Raw genomic sequence first — 12,045 nt, 5'->3', positions numbered from 1 at the left:
GTAATTGAAAGAGTAAACGAATCTTTACAACGGGGCGTTCAACTCCGGCGGCTGTTGCGTATGGCGGGACCGCGCGAGCCCGGCCTTGAATAACCTTTGTGATGCGCCAAGGCGCAACGAGGGCCGATAGCGTCGGGTGCGCTATAGCACCCATAAGATTGCGCGTCACCCTCGTTCACGAAGTGAAACGTCACTAACGTTTTTCTTGATAGGCATATTTTTTGCCATGTTCGAATCGTTGGCTTTGGCAAAAAATATTGTCACGGAGATTCACGAGTACACGGGGAAGAGACGAATTCGTATGTTACATTATCTACAGGTTGCTGCTACTGCAAAATGTCTGGCAGCATCAATGCGGCATGTGCCGTCTTCTTCCTATTCGCGGAGCGAAGTGGTCTGTTAACAGCATGCTCGTACGCGATGCTTCGTAACCTCACTCCCGACGGACTCATCGCTGTCCCAGCGCTTTCTAAAATCAGTCAGCACTGCTAGTGCAGCAGGCTTTTAGCCGCGACACATGGACAACATCAGTAGTAGACCTAAATGAAGATGGACGATGTGGGAGCGGAGTGATGCTGCAGTCAACGTCGCAGAGCTTGCGGAGGACTTTGTAGGGTGCGCTGTGGCGAGCGAGGAGCTTTTCGCACAGACCTTGTCGTCGAGATGGCGCCCAGTGTACTACCAGAGATTCAGGAGGGTACTCGACTTCGCGGTGTCGGTTATCATAGCGCTCTTTTTGGGAGGCCTGCGACGCACATAACTCAGTGTGAGCAACTTGGCAAGCTATTCTGGCTCGAGAGAAGACGTCGTGAGCATATGCGGCGGGTACGGGGGGATCAGCAGGGAGCAGCTTCTCGAATGGCAACGCAGGGTTGCGGCCGTACAGGAGAAAGAACGGCGAATAGCCGGCGGTGTCATGCCGGGACGCGTTGTACGCCAGATCAACGTAAGGTAGGGTGGCGTGGCAATCGTGGTGATCAGTACAGACGTAAAGTACACAAACACCATATCCGTGAGAGTTCGGATGAAGTGCTCGATAAGGCCATCGGTTTGTCAATGGTAGGCTGTCGTGGCGATGCTCAGCAGAGGAGCTACGAAGAATTTCGTCCGTGACCTTTGCTAGGAAGCCTCGGCCACGATCCGTAAGAAATTGGCGCTGGGCCCCCTGTTGAAGAATGACGTGATTGAGCAGAAAGACTGCAATGTCTGCAGTGCCGCTACTGGGCACGGCGCCCAGTAGCGGTGATTGCAATAGCAGTCAGCTGCTACTGCAATCCATTTGTGCAGGATAGGGACGTAGGGAAATGTCCGAGCAAGTCAAGGCTGATGCGAAAGAAGAGATTTGATGGAATGCCGACAGGTTTAAACAGGCCAACCTGTGCAGGAGGAGGACGTTTGCGCCGTTGACAGTGCTCACCGGTAGCAACGTTCGGCTCACAGAACGATAGAAGCCAGGCCAGAAGAACCGCTGTCGCACGCAGTCGTAGGTGAGTGAGGCCTCGAGGTGTCCCGCAATTGGAGGCTCGTGTAGATGTTGTAGAGTTCTGGTATGCAGGTATCGAGTGATAACCAGCGAAAATTCCGGCCCATCAAGTTTCATGTGGCAACGGTATAAAATTCATTAAGTAGGACATGCTGACTTACAGAAGGGTCAGAACGTGAGGAAGAGAGTTGCTGATTGGTGAGCTTAGATTCATCCCAACGCTGTTCCGTGCCGATGCCGCGTAAATCAGATATAGCGAGCACACAGAAATCATTGTCACGGTCAGAGAGGCTAGCAGGGTCCACCCAATGGCGCGAAAGACTATTGGAATCATGATGAAGCGTGACAAATTTATAAATCACCTCAAATGTAGATTCCTGTAGTCTAAGAGTCCTGTATATTCCTGTAAATGTATATTCCTGTATTCGGAGTTAGGCCCTTGAGCGATGACAGGCAAGAAAGAGTGTGGTGGTCGGGAAGAAGCCAGAAGGCGCGGCCGTACAAATACGTCGATATGTCGCGACAGCCCAAACCAACGAAAAGGACTCGCGTTCTGTGATAGAATAGTTCCGTTCAGACATGCAGAGAAGGCGACTGGCGAATGCAATAAGATGTGTTTGGTCGTGCTGGTGCTGATCGAGGGTGGCGCGACTTCCATGCCCACTAGCGTCTGTGCAAACTTCAGGAGTCGCGGAAGGGTCGAAGTGAGGCGGTGAAGTGAGCAAGTTGATCAGCGCCGAGAATGCAGCCGCTTGGTCACGGCCCCACGTGAAGGGGACGTTCTTCTTTAGAAGGTTGGTTAGGGGTCGGGCTACGATGGAGAAATTGCGTACAAGTGGTGGAAGTGCGAACATAATCCCACAAAACCCTAACATATTTAGCAGACGAGGGCACCGGGAAGTTCTTGACAGCGCTAATCTTCTCAGGGTCATGTTGTACACCTGTAGTACTTACAACATGACCAAACACAGTGATTATTTGTCTGCCGAAATTCGAGTTTTTGGAGCTTAGCTGAAGTCCTACCCGGCGAAAGACAGCTAGAATGATCGCCAAACAAGTAAGGTGACTTTCAAACGTCGGCAATAACACAATGACGTCGTCCAGCTAGCAGAGAGAGATGGATCATTTGTGACCACGTACGAGAGAGTCCACGATGCGTTAGAAAGTTTCGAGGGCGTTTCACAGTATAAAGGGCATAACTTTGAACTGATAGAGGCCGTCCCGTATGACTAAGGCAGTTTTTTTGCGGTTCAAGTTGTCAAGAGAAATCTGCTAGCAAACCGAGCGCCCGTCTATGGTGTGACGGTGAAGGTGGAACATGAGTAAGTTGAGGAAGCTCAAGTTTAAGGACGCCGGTTGCACAGTCAGTGAGAACGGTATGCGCCGACAAGAATTGGACTCCAAGAATGACATCGTTTGGACATTGCTCGGTGACAAATATACAGTGGCTGGCAATAGTAATACGAGCTGTGCACACACCGACGACCGCGGTACTTCGTGCATCAGCGACCCGAATAATACCAGTAGCGGCAGGGACAAGTACGCTATGGAGGCAGTGACGAAGTTGATTACTGATCACGGAGATTTGTGCACCAGTATCGACGAGTGCGGTAACATCTAAGCCTTCAAGGTCAACGTAGATCAAGTTTCCTCGTGTTGGCAATACCAGGAGACGATTTGAATCGGAAATGGATGATGCAGCGTCATCTATAAGAGCTGCATCACTTAGTTTCCCTATCTGAGGTTGAGCGGTGATGTCGGGCGTCGTCGTATAGGCGAAGGAGACGACGTACGACGCGCTGGCGGGGAACAGGACTGGTGACCTTGGGGCGACGGGGAGCGGCTGCGCGACGTAGGAGTGGCACGGATGTTGTACGGCTCAGAATGCTGGAAACGGCGATAGCTATCGCTGTTGTGTGGTTGGTATGGCCGAAAACGGCGGTAGTTGTCGGTGCGGCTGGCAGCGGCATCCCGGATGAACGGTGACACCCAACGGTTTTTGAAATTTGTGCGCGATGTGACCGATACGGCGGCAATTAAAACAAATCGGCCCATCATCTGCCGTCCGCCATTCAGCGCGATTGCGAGAGCGAGGACAGAGCCATTGTTCCTGGGGTGGCGATCTTAGACGAGGCGGCGACTTGGTGTGAAAACCGGGCGTCCGAGAATTAGCAATGGCGTAGACGGCAAAACCCAAGTTGCCGAGTCCTCCCGCTCACTGGACGAGATCAGAGAAATGGCCACCGCCAGAAAATCGCCGTGACCGGTCTTAGAGTAGAGCAGGAACAATTGCTTCGATTTCCCGACATATGATTTTTGTAAGTTCTGACGGCGGCGACGAATGCAGACGAGAGGCCTGTCCGTCTTCGCATGATGGTGTCGGAATGGTGTTCGGTAAGCGAGTGAATGTGCACGCAATATAGAGCAGCTTTTGGCCTGTTCGAAACACTGGCATTCTTGAATAATTTCGTCGATGGTGGCACAATTTCAGCACAGTAATACGTCGAACGCATCCTGTGCGATTCCCTTGAGCACGTGACCAACATTTTCCGATTCCGTCATGTCAACTATACCGCAAAGAACCAAGAAGTCAGAATGTAGGATATGTACGGTTCAGTGGACGTCTGTGCGCGGAAGGATAGCTCTTTCGTTGCAGCTGCCTTTCTACCCATGAGTTTCCAAACAAGACGAAATTTTTTGGAAAGTGCGCCAACTTCCAATCTCCACCTCGTACTTCTCGAACCATACCTCTGCCGTTCCTTTGTGATGAAACAGCACGATCGCCATCATCAGCGTCGGGTGGAACGATTCATCTCACCGATGCATCAATAAACGGCAACTCAATCTTCTACCTCAGCTTCATCCGCACCGCAGAATGTGTCTGAGTCATTAGGATGCGTAAGGATGATTGTTGACATTGCTATGGCTGGTGCAGGCGTCGTACTGGCCTGTGCAGGCGTGGTCGTGGTCTCTTCTATCATCATAGTGACTCCGACTCGACGACCACTGTGGAGCTCCATTGTACACCGCTTCTGGTACCCGACAGCTCCACCAAATTGTCACGGGAATTCACGAGTACACGGGGAAAAAATAAAATCGTATATTACAATATTTTCACGCTGCTGCTACCGCACCAATGCCTGAGAGCATCTCAGGTGGCATGTCCCGTATTCTTTTTCTTCGAGGAACGAAGCAGTCCATTAACATTATGCTCATACGTAATGCCATCATAACAATATTTTTCTGAAATTTCAGTATTGGAGTTCATTTCAGGCAGCTTCATCCGCTGTTTCGTTTTTCGAAATACCAGCGCGTCTATAGGTGCGCACTGGTACGTGATAAAATGCTCAGCAATCTTAGCCTTTTGGTGAAAATGGGCAATGTCAAATCCTTCAGGTTGGTTTTTGCATCGCTTCTGCCTGTTCTATATACTTTGCAGAGGTTTTTCGAATCCGTGAATATAACCCATGTCTTCGGCGGCTGCTATCGAAGTACATCCACAAAGGCCCCCTCATGCAGTGTAGCTCAGCTAAAATAGATGATTTCGCTTACTCAAGACGAAATGTTAATCTTTGCCCTGTAGAGGACACAAAAAGTCAGCGCGATCAGCGGCGTTGACTTGAAGAGCGATCTGTGAAAATGTGCGTCAAGGCTGCGTATTCTTTGTGACGCACGTATAAATGACTATTGAAGTTAAATGTTAGTCTAGTTCTTTGTTCGATTTCGTCTCCAGGGGACATTTCACATTGGGATTGGTTTGCTGTCATGTTAGCAAGCGTAAATACTTTTTTCTTTTCTATAAAATAAATTTGAAGTGCCCTGTATGTGAGGTTACCTGAGACTGCTGAAAGTGAAATGAACAGCAAAACTACTTGTAACTGTGGCGCAGAAACATGGCGTACTGTTTAATTCACTCACCTGTGAAATAAGGAGCAAGCTTTCGTACTTGAGAAAATATCACGTTTTCGTTTTTTTTTCTATAGTCATAATTGCTTCCCTCTTAAGCGCAAGTTTAGAATATTTAGTAAGAGAGAATTGCTGGTAAGAAAAGAAGCCGGCAATGCCTTCCCCGTTCTCAGATTCAGAAAAGCTCAGGATTAATACGGCGCATTCAAAGCTGCTAACAACGGAAGGTGTGCACAGCTGGACCAGAAATATTCAAATTTAGAGCGTTCTCCAGTTCTCGTACCGACATTGGGTTGATGCATTCTTAGCAGGCACCTTAAACTTCAGAGATGTTCAACCAGAGTAAGCAATTTCAATACCGGCAAAATTATGAGTTGGCGATGAAGATAACTCGAAATTTGATACTGTCGTGACCACGCGTTCACGCAAGATTGAAGTTTAGAGCCAAGGCAATGTGCAGGGCAATGGTAGTGTCAGGCACCGCTATTTCCAGACCAAGTAACAGCAAATGCTTTGGCGGCTTTGCAGCAGTCCTTGTTTGCGGATATATATATATATATATATATATATATATATATATATATATATATATATATATATATGCACTGGAGCCCAAGAGTAGGTGGCACGATTATGTGTTTAGTCCCACATATTGAGAACTAGCGTCTTGCAACTGGTGTCATTCCAGAGATTCCTTCGAAGTGGCTACATCTTGCAAACTCACCGGCTACAATTCCTAATCTGCAATATGAGCCGTAAAGTAAAGAATTACCAGGTAATTTGTAGAATTTTAGTTAGTAGAGTTTGTACTTCATTTTGTCGTCTTATTAATGTCCGTCTCTTCGGATGATCCAGCTCAAGGACAAGAATTATGCTATCTGCCACAGGCGGTCTTTAAAAATTGATCAGAACGCAATAACCACCCCTTACGTCTATAACTATGAATGGAAACCATAGTTCGCGAAATATAGCAACAGCACACAGCACATTTTCAGAACTCACACCACTTGACGGACCGGTGCCTGTAGGATCCCCATTGTCCGTCGCGGTAGACGTTCATCCCCAGATCCTTCTCAATTATGTCTTTGTAGGCAGGGTTGGTAGGGCTGAAGTCGGCTACACTGTTTGAACCTTCCACGTTGGCGTCAAATACACACCTGCGTGGAGCAGAAGGAAGCCGTCCATACACTCTAGGGATTTTTCAACATTTATGTTTGTTCATTTACGTTAACATCAGAGACGCTCATTTTTTATCAATTAACGTAGCCGGAGACAAAATTCCGATCAAAGCGACAGCACCGCAGAGATAAGCAAAGCTGAAAACGATTTTTCAAACTTCTATTTAACCGTCTCTCTTCTTCACCGTCGACGTGACGTGAAGTCGTACGCAGTGAGACAGTGACTAATACGCATACACGTTCAGTGCTGATAACATGCCGAGCCTTATCATGAAGTATGAAATTCTGAGTGTCTAGTAAGATTGCAAAAATATGTCTGGCAACACTTCGAGACTCTCTTGGTTTCATCAGCACAAGTACAGTGCCGGAGTCTTGGACTACGTTTGCCACTAAGCTTAGCAGTATTTGCTAACTGGAGGTTCAGTTATGCGTATCAAAGTGTAAAAGGGAAGGAACTCGTCGTTTGTTATGTAGGATTGCATGTGATATGATTTTTTCCTTGTGACATCATTTGGTATAGAGGAGGGCAGCCAGACATCAGTGACAACTGCATCTTTAGGCACCTTCCCCCATTCGACGAGAGGGGAAATGAGAGTAGAGTTTGCGTCAGATTGATTAAAAAATTATTTCAGTGCCAAAATTACGTTATGATTATGAGGCACGCAATAGTGGGGAACTGTGGAATGATTTTGACAAGCTAGAGTTCTTTAACGTACACCCCATGCACGGTACGTAGGCCGTTTTGCATTTCGCCCGCATCGAAGTGTGGCCGTAGCGACCAGGATATTACTAAGCACGCTCGGGCTTAGCAGCTCAACGTTAAACCCACTACACCACCACAGCAGGTACCAGATTGCTCGCAATGTGAGGAAATGAGGAGTGACCGCATACACCGGTTGTATTGTATTACGCACCTGCGTGTTTATTATGTTCAAGGTGATCTGCAGCGTGCAGGTGTACCAACCGCGTCGACGGATCATATCTGCATGGGCGCTGTGTTCTCGGCGAGTTCTCGGCGTGTTCTCGGCTGAGTTTGCGTTGAAGCGATAGACAGCACAAATGCCACTTCTTGCGTGACTCTGGTCACCTCCAGCAGCCTACCTCGTTCGCCTGCTTCGCGGCTTCAGAGAGACGTTCGACGATTTCCCTAGCTGGCCAGTCACGCATGCGCTTAAAAAGGCGGCGTAGGAAGACAAGGAAGAGATACTACGAGACAGGACAGTGATTGCAGGGAAGCGATCAATTTAAGTTCAATGTACGGTACGGCACGCTTCTGCTATTTCTAGATATCAACACCGCGCAACTTTATCAAGCAGACAGCCGACGCGAGGCGTGCAACCGCAACGGCGCATCAAAGCAGCGTAGTGTGTAGGCGACGCTACGGAAGCGCCACACATCAAATCAACGCTTCGGTGGCCGCCGCGGTAGCGTTGCAGTTATGGCATTGATTGAGGTTGCGGTTTCGATAGCATCTGCAATAGCAACATTTCAACGGAAGCAAAAAAAAAAAAGAACGCTCGTCTACTTCGATTTAGATGCACAATAGAGAACCACGCAGGGTCGAAATTAATCCTGTGTCTGCCACTATGGCGTCCCTGATAATGCGATTACGCTTTAGGCACGTACAGTCCCATTATTGAAATAAATTTTAACGCTTCTCCACAACGCGGTGTGCCGTGTGAGGCAGTGACGATGCTCAAATTCTTGAACGTTATGAACAATGGTGCACTGCGCAGCCAAAGGGCTGTGGTGTACACAAGGTAACGTTTAACATCAACTCAACACAATCCTATTAGTATAATGCATTATAAGCTGAACAAGTTAAACCTTCCCTGTCAGCATCGCCGCTAATTATCGTCAAAGCCGACAGCACAGAAAGCTTCGCGTACATCGATTCCCACAGTGCGTGAGATCCGCTATAGTTTTGTTTGTTTTCATTCACGTTCTCAGCTCAGCACAATGAAGGAAAATCACGATACCAACAGAAACATCGAACAGAAGCGGCTAGCATTGCTACCGACTTTAATGCGATTTACCACTTGACTTGTGCCACAGGTGAACTGAAGAGTAATAGTTTAATTGTAAAATGGGTAAGGTCAGCGCAAACTCTAACTACTATATTAGCGACAACCAAACTATTGTGCACCATATAAGCATAATAAGTTTGCCTAGTGTAAGGGACCAAGCAATTGGTCATCACTACTATCCATATACTGTCTATAGGCTGTGATAAAACAGCATTCGTTGCCCTGACGCAAGACCTTCACTGTTAGAAGGCACTGATCGGTTTCTTTAGCTCACGCTACCTCAACTTCAACTTAACTACGTAGGGAAGCGGGATATTTCAGTTTATAAGAGCCATGACGCCAAATTTTCAAGCAAAAATTATGCTTTGCGCGTTGTACACAGCATGTCCCCCACAGCAAGCGGGCGAAATTGTAGAACGTTCAGTAGGACAGAAAACTGGTATCTTAGTTTTTTTATAGGGCAGTTGGCATATAGAGTAGTCTGGCAGCACAGCTATATGGCCAAGTTAAATTGCCTCCCTTGAAATTGTTCCCTAGGATGCAATGGAAGCAATCTCCAAGACCACGTTTTTGGCATACCGCACGCACCGAGAGCGAGATTGCGCAAGCCGGAAATACGTCAAGGTCGCCACGCGGCGAATCATTTCACACATGTGCATCTTGGCCTTCAGATCGAGATGCTATAGTACACTACACCAAGTTTTTGCACACGTTCACTGGGTTACGCTGCTTTTGACGGGCGAGTACAAGAATTGCAGTTACATTTTTACGGCGATGCCCTTGCTCAGGTGTTGAGTGCGAGAGCGTGCGGAGGAAAAGGTCCAACGTGTTTGCGGACTGTTCCGGAGTGGACGACACAGACGTGGCCCCTTCCCATCTTGGCGACACAGTGTTCATCCCAAAATGACCTTCGCTATCGGTGGGAGGGGTATCATGGCAGCAATTCGAAATTAAAATTTCGAGTTTACATGTGCGCTGATAACCTACAATTTTTGAGTGTAACCTTTTTGCCTTTCTACAATGATGCAACAAAGCAAGAGTTATAGTGAAAAGAAACCGTAAGAATAATTGTGAAGTGATATATGAAATTGTACTTCTGGTTCTCACCTTGAAATTTAACCCACTAAGTGCCGTCGATTATACAGCAAGTACTAGCCTAGCGCTGAGCAGTGTTCAATTTTTGTTGCTTCGACGCGCGTAATTAGGAATTCCTGTCATTTTTACTCTCCTACTTAGCGCCTAATTGTTGGCCTATCGCCCGTAGAGGAAAGAGATTGCAAAACGCAATGCAAAACGACAACAACAGCAACGCCTACGCGTACTAACTTCCCAAAGGTGGAAAGAGCAGACGCTGCTAAACACACTCATTTGTGATTTAACGAAGAATCTCCAAAAGAGAGGCACACAGAGGCAAGATCCGAACAGATGCTAACCTCCATCTAAAGTTTAAAGTAGATGCGCTGAATATACGCAGCAAAACAGAAAAAAAGCAAAAAAAGAACGTAATAGTTCACACGATCCTTCTAACACATGCGCGTTACTAAGCGCTAGTTACCAAGTGCCTGCAAGAAAACATTTCTTCGGCAGCGAACAAAAATGACGGTGAGCTGACGCATCCCTTATCGTCTCTGTTCATAACTGCAGCTTCCGCAATCTCGCGCGTGCAACGATCTTTGTCTCTAAACAAGACTACATTCTTGTCTAGATACGTAGCACCGCCACAGTCACCGCTACCGCCTGCTGCACTCTTGTCTACGTGTGCTTTTTTGTAGATTCTGCGCTACAACTTGAATAAGTATGGATTACGAGAAAATCGGAATTAGCGCTTTACTGCACTGTAAAGGTCAGCCAAAATACGAGGCCCACATATGTGTAAGCAATGGTTGGTGCGTGATCAACAAGGGTGGAAATTATCTGCCACGCGGGCTCCACGTGGAGTTACTGTGCGCATAAACGCTATTTGTAAATTTCTAAAGAGTGTGGTGCGAACTAAAAGACAAGAAATATTGTGACCCTTTAAAATGGCTGTCTGATAAAAGTGTTACAGCATGAAGCCTGCTACAAATACCATTTCAACAATTTTTTTTCATGTAGAATGAAACTTGAAGTTTGATATGCAGAATCAGTTTTACAAATGGCCATTACGATTATTGTCTCATGCATTTAAGCCAGACAGTCAACATGAGCATTTATTAAACTGCGTTAGTGCATTCAAGAATGTGGTAACCACACAAAACAGATGAATCCAATTTTTCTGGGAATCAAGTAGATTTTTTCAGTACGCTCTGGCCATGGATAATTTCTTGAAGTATTCTCTTTGCACTTTCTGTTATTAGCACTCAGATTTGCAGGCACCCACAAGTTACTTTATTTTAAAGCCGCAGTTTTGACACACCGCCCTTGCGTTACCGCTGTACTGTGGACACTTCGAAATTACAGGCAAATAATTTTCCCTGGTCACAATTCTTTACTAGGCCAGCAATGAAGTGAACAGTGTAATAAACCTAAAGCTTGATGTTAAGAAGTTCAATATGACAAATTTCTCGATAAAATGAAGTATTTACATTTGCACATGAAGCATCATGTATACAGGTCAATATAACAAGGTGTGTTAATACACGATTTCAAAAAATCGCAGTTTCGCTCGAACGGCGAAGCATCGATTGCGATGGCTAATAAGTAGACATATATAGGAAGTAATGATAGTTTTATCAGCCGTATAAACTTGAAAACATTCGCTTACTAATTTAATAAGCATGGTGTCCCGCAAGCACAAGCAAACATGAACCCATCTCACTCGATCACCGCGGAAGCTCGCTGTCAAAACGCTGGAGTGAGGAACCGCGGCAGCAGCAGCGAGTGAATATACATTCGTGCTGCCTCGCACTCACCGTGCTCGCACTTCAGCGCTAACTAAGCGTCGAGAACAAAGCACACATGATGCTTTCAACCCTCCGCGCACCTAGACAGTGCTCACATCAGTTCGCTTTCAAGACTGGGCCCACGCGGCCGCGCGTTGCTCAGCAGCAGCGGGAGTAGCACGCCCCCTTCTCCTTCCCCTCTCCACAGCGTCTCGCGCGCAACCGTAGATCGCTATCAAGGCAGGGCCCGCGCGGCCGCCCCATGCGCAGCACCAACTCTCTCTCTTCGGCCGGTGCCTTCCGCGCGACAGAAGACGCCGCGCTTCCTCCTCCGCTTTTCTCCCTTGCGCGCGCATAATTGATCCGCCATCATCGGCTCACGCTCGCAAACTTTCACTCGCACGTACAGCATATGGCGCGCGGTGACGATGCTATCGTCCTTGGAATTTATATCGACCATCAAGGCGACGGCGGATATGCGCCTGGAGGAATAATATAGTTGCTATGGCAATAACAAAACTTTACTGCCTCCTCTAAGCAATACCGAGGCAATATACGGTAAGTACCTCAAGCGCAGGTGGCCAAATGCC

The 12,045-nt window shown here is 47.3% G+C and overlaps 1 protein-coding gene across 1 annotated transcript in view; it reads right to left on the bottom strand.

Moving 5' to 3' along the window:
• Positions 1 to 12,045, bottom strand: part of LOC142591509 (fatty acid synthase-like) — a 238,068-nt gene that overhangs the window by 62,606 nt on the left and 163,417 nt on the right. The window contains exon 17 of the mRNA XM_075703832.1: positions 6,392 to 6,546. Within this exon, the coding sequence (XP_075559947.1) occupies positions 6,392 to 6,546 (155 nt within the window). The remainder of the gene's footprint in view (positions 1 to 6,391; positions 6,547 to 12,045) is intronic.

The sequence above is a fragment of the Dermacentor variabilis genome, chromosome 8 (genome assembly GCF_050947875.1).
Source record: "Dermacentor variabilis isolate Ectoservices chromosome 8, ASM5094787v1, whole genome shotgun sequence".
In the NCBI taxonomy this organism is placed as follows: Eukaryota; Metazoa; Arthropoda; class Arachnida; order Ixodida; family Ixodidae; genus Dermacentor; species Dermacentor variabilis.
Note: the sequence above shows the minus strand (reverse complement) of the source record. Positions and strands in the feature narration are given on the sequence as shown.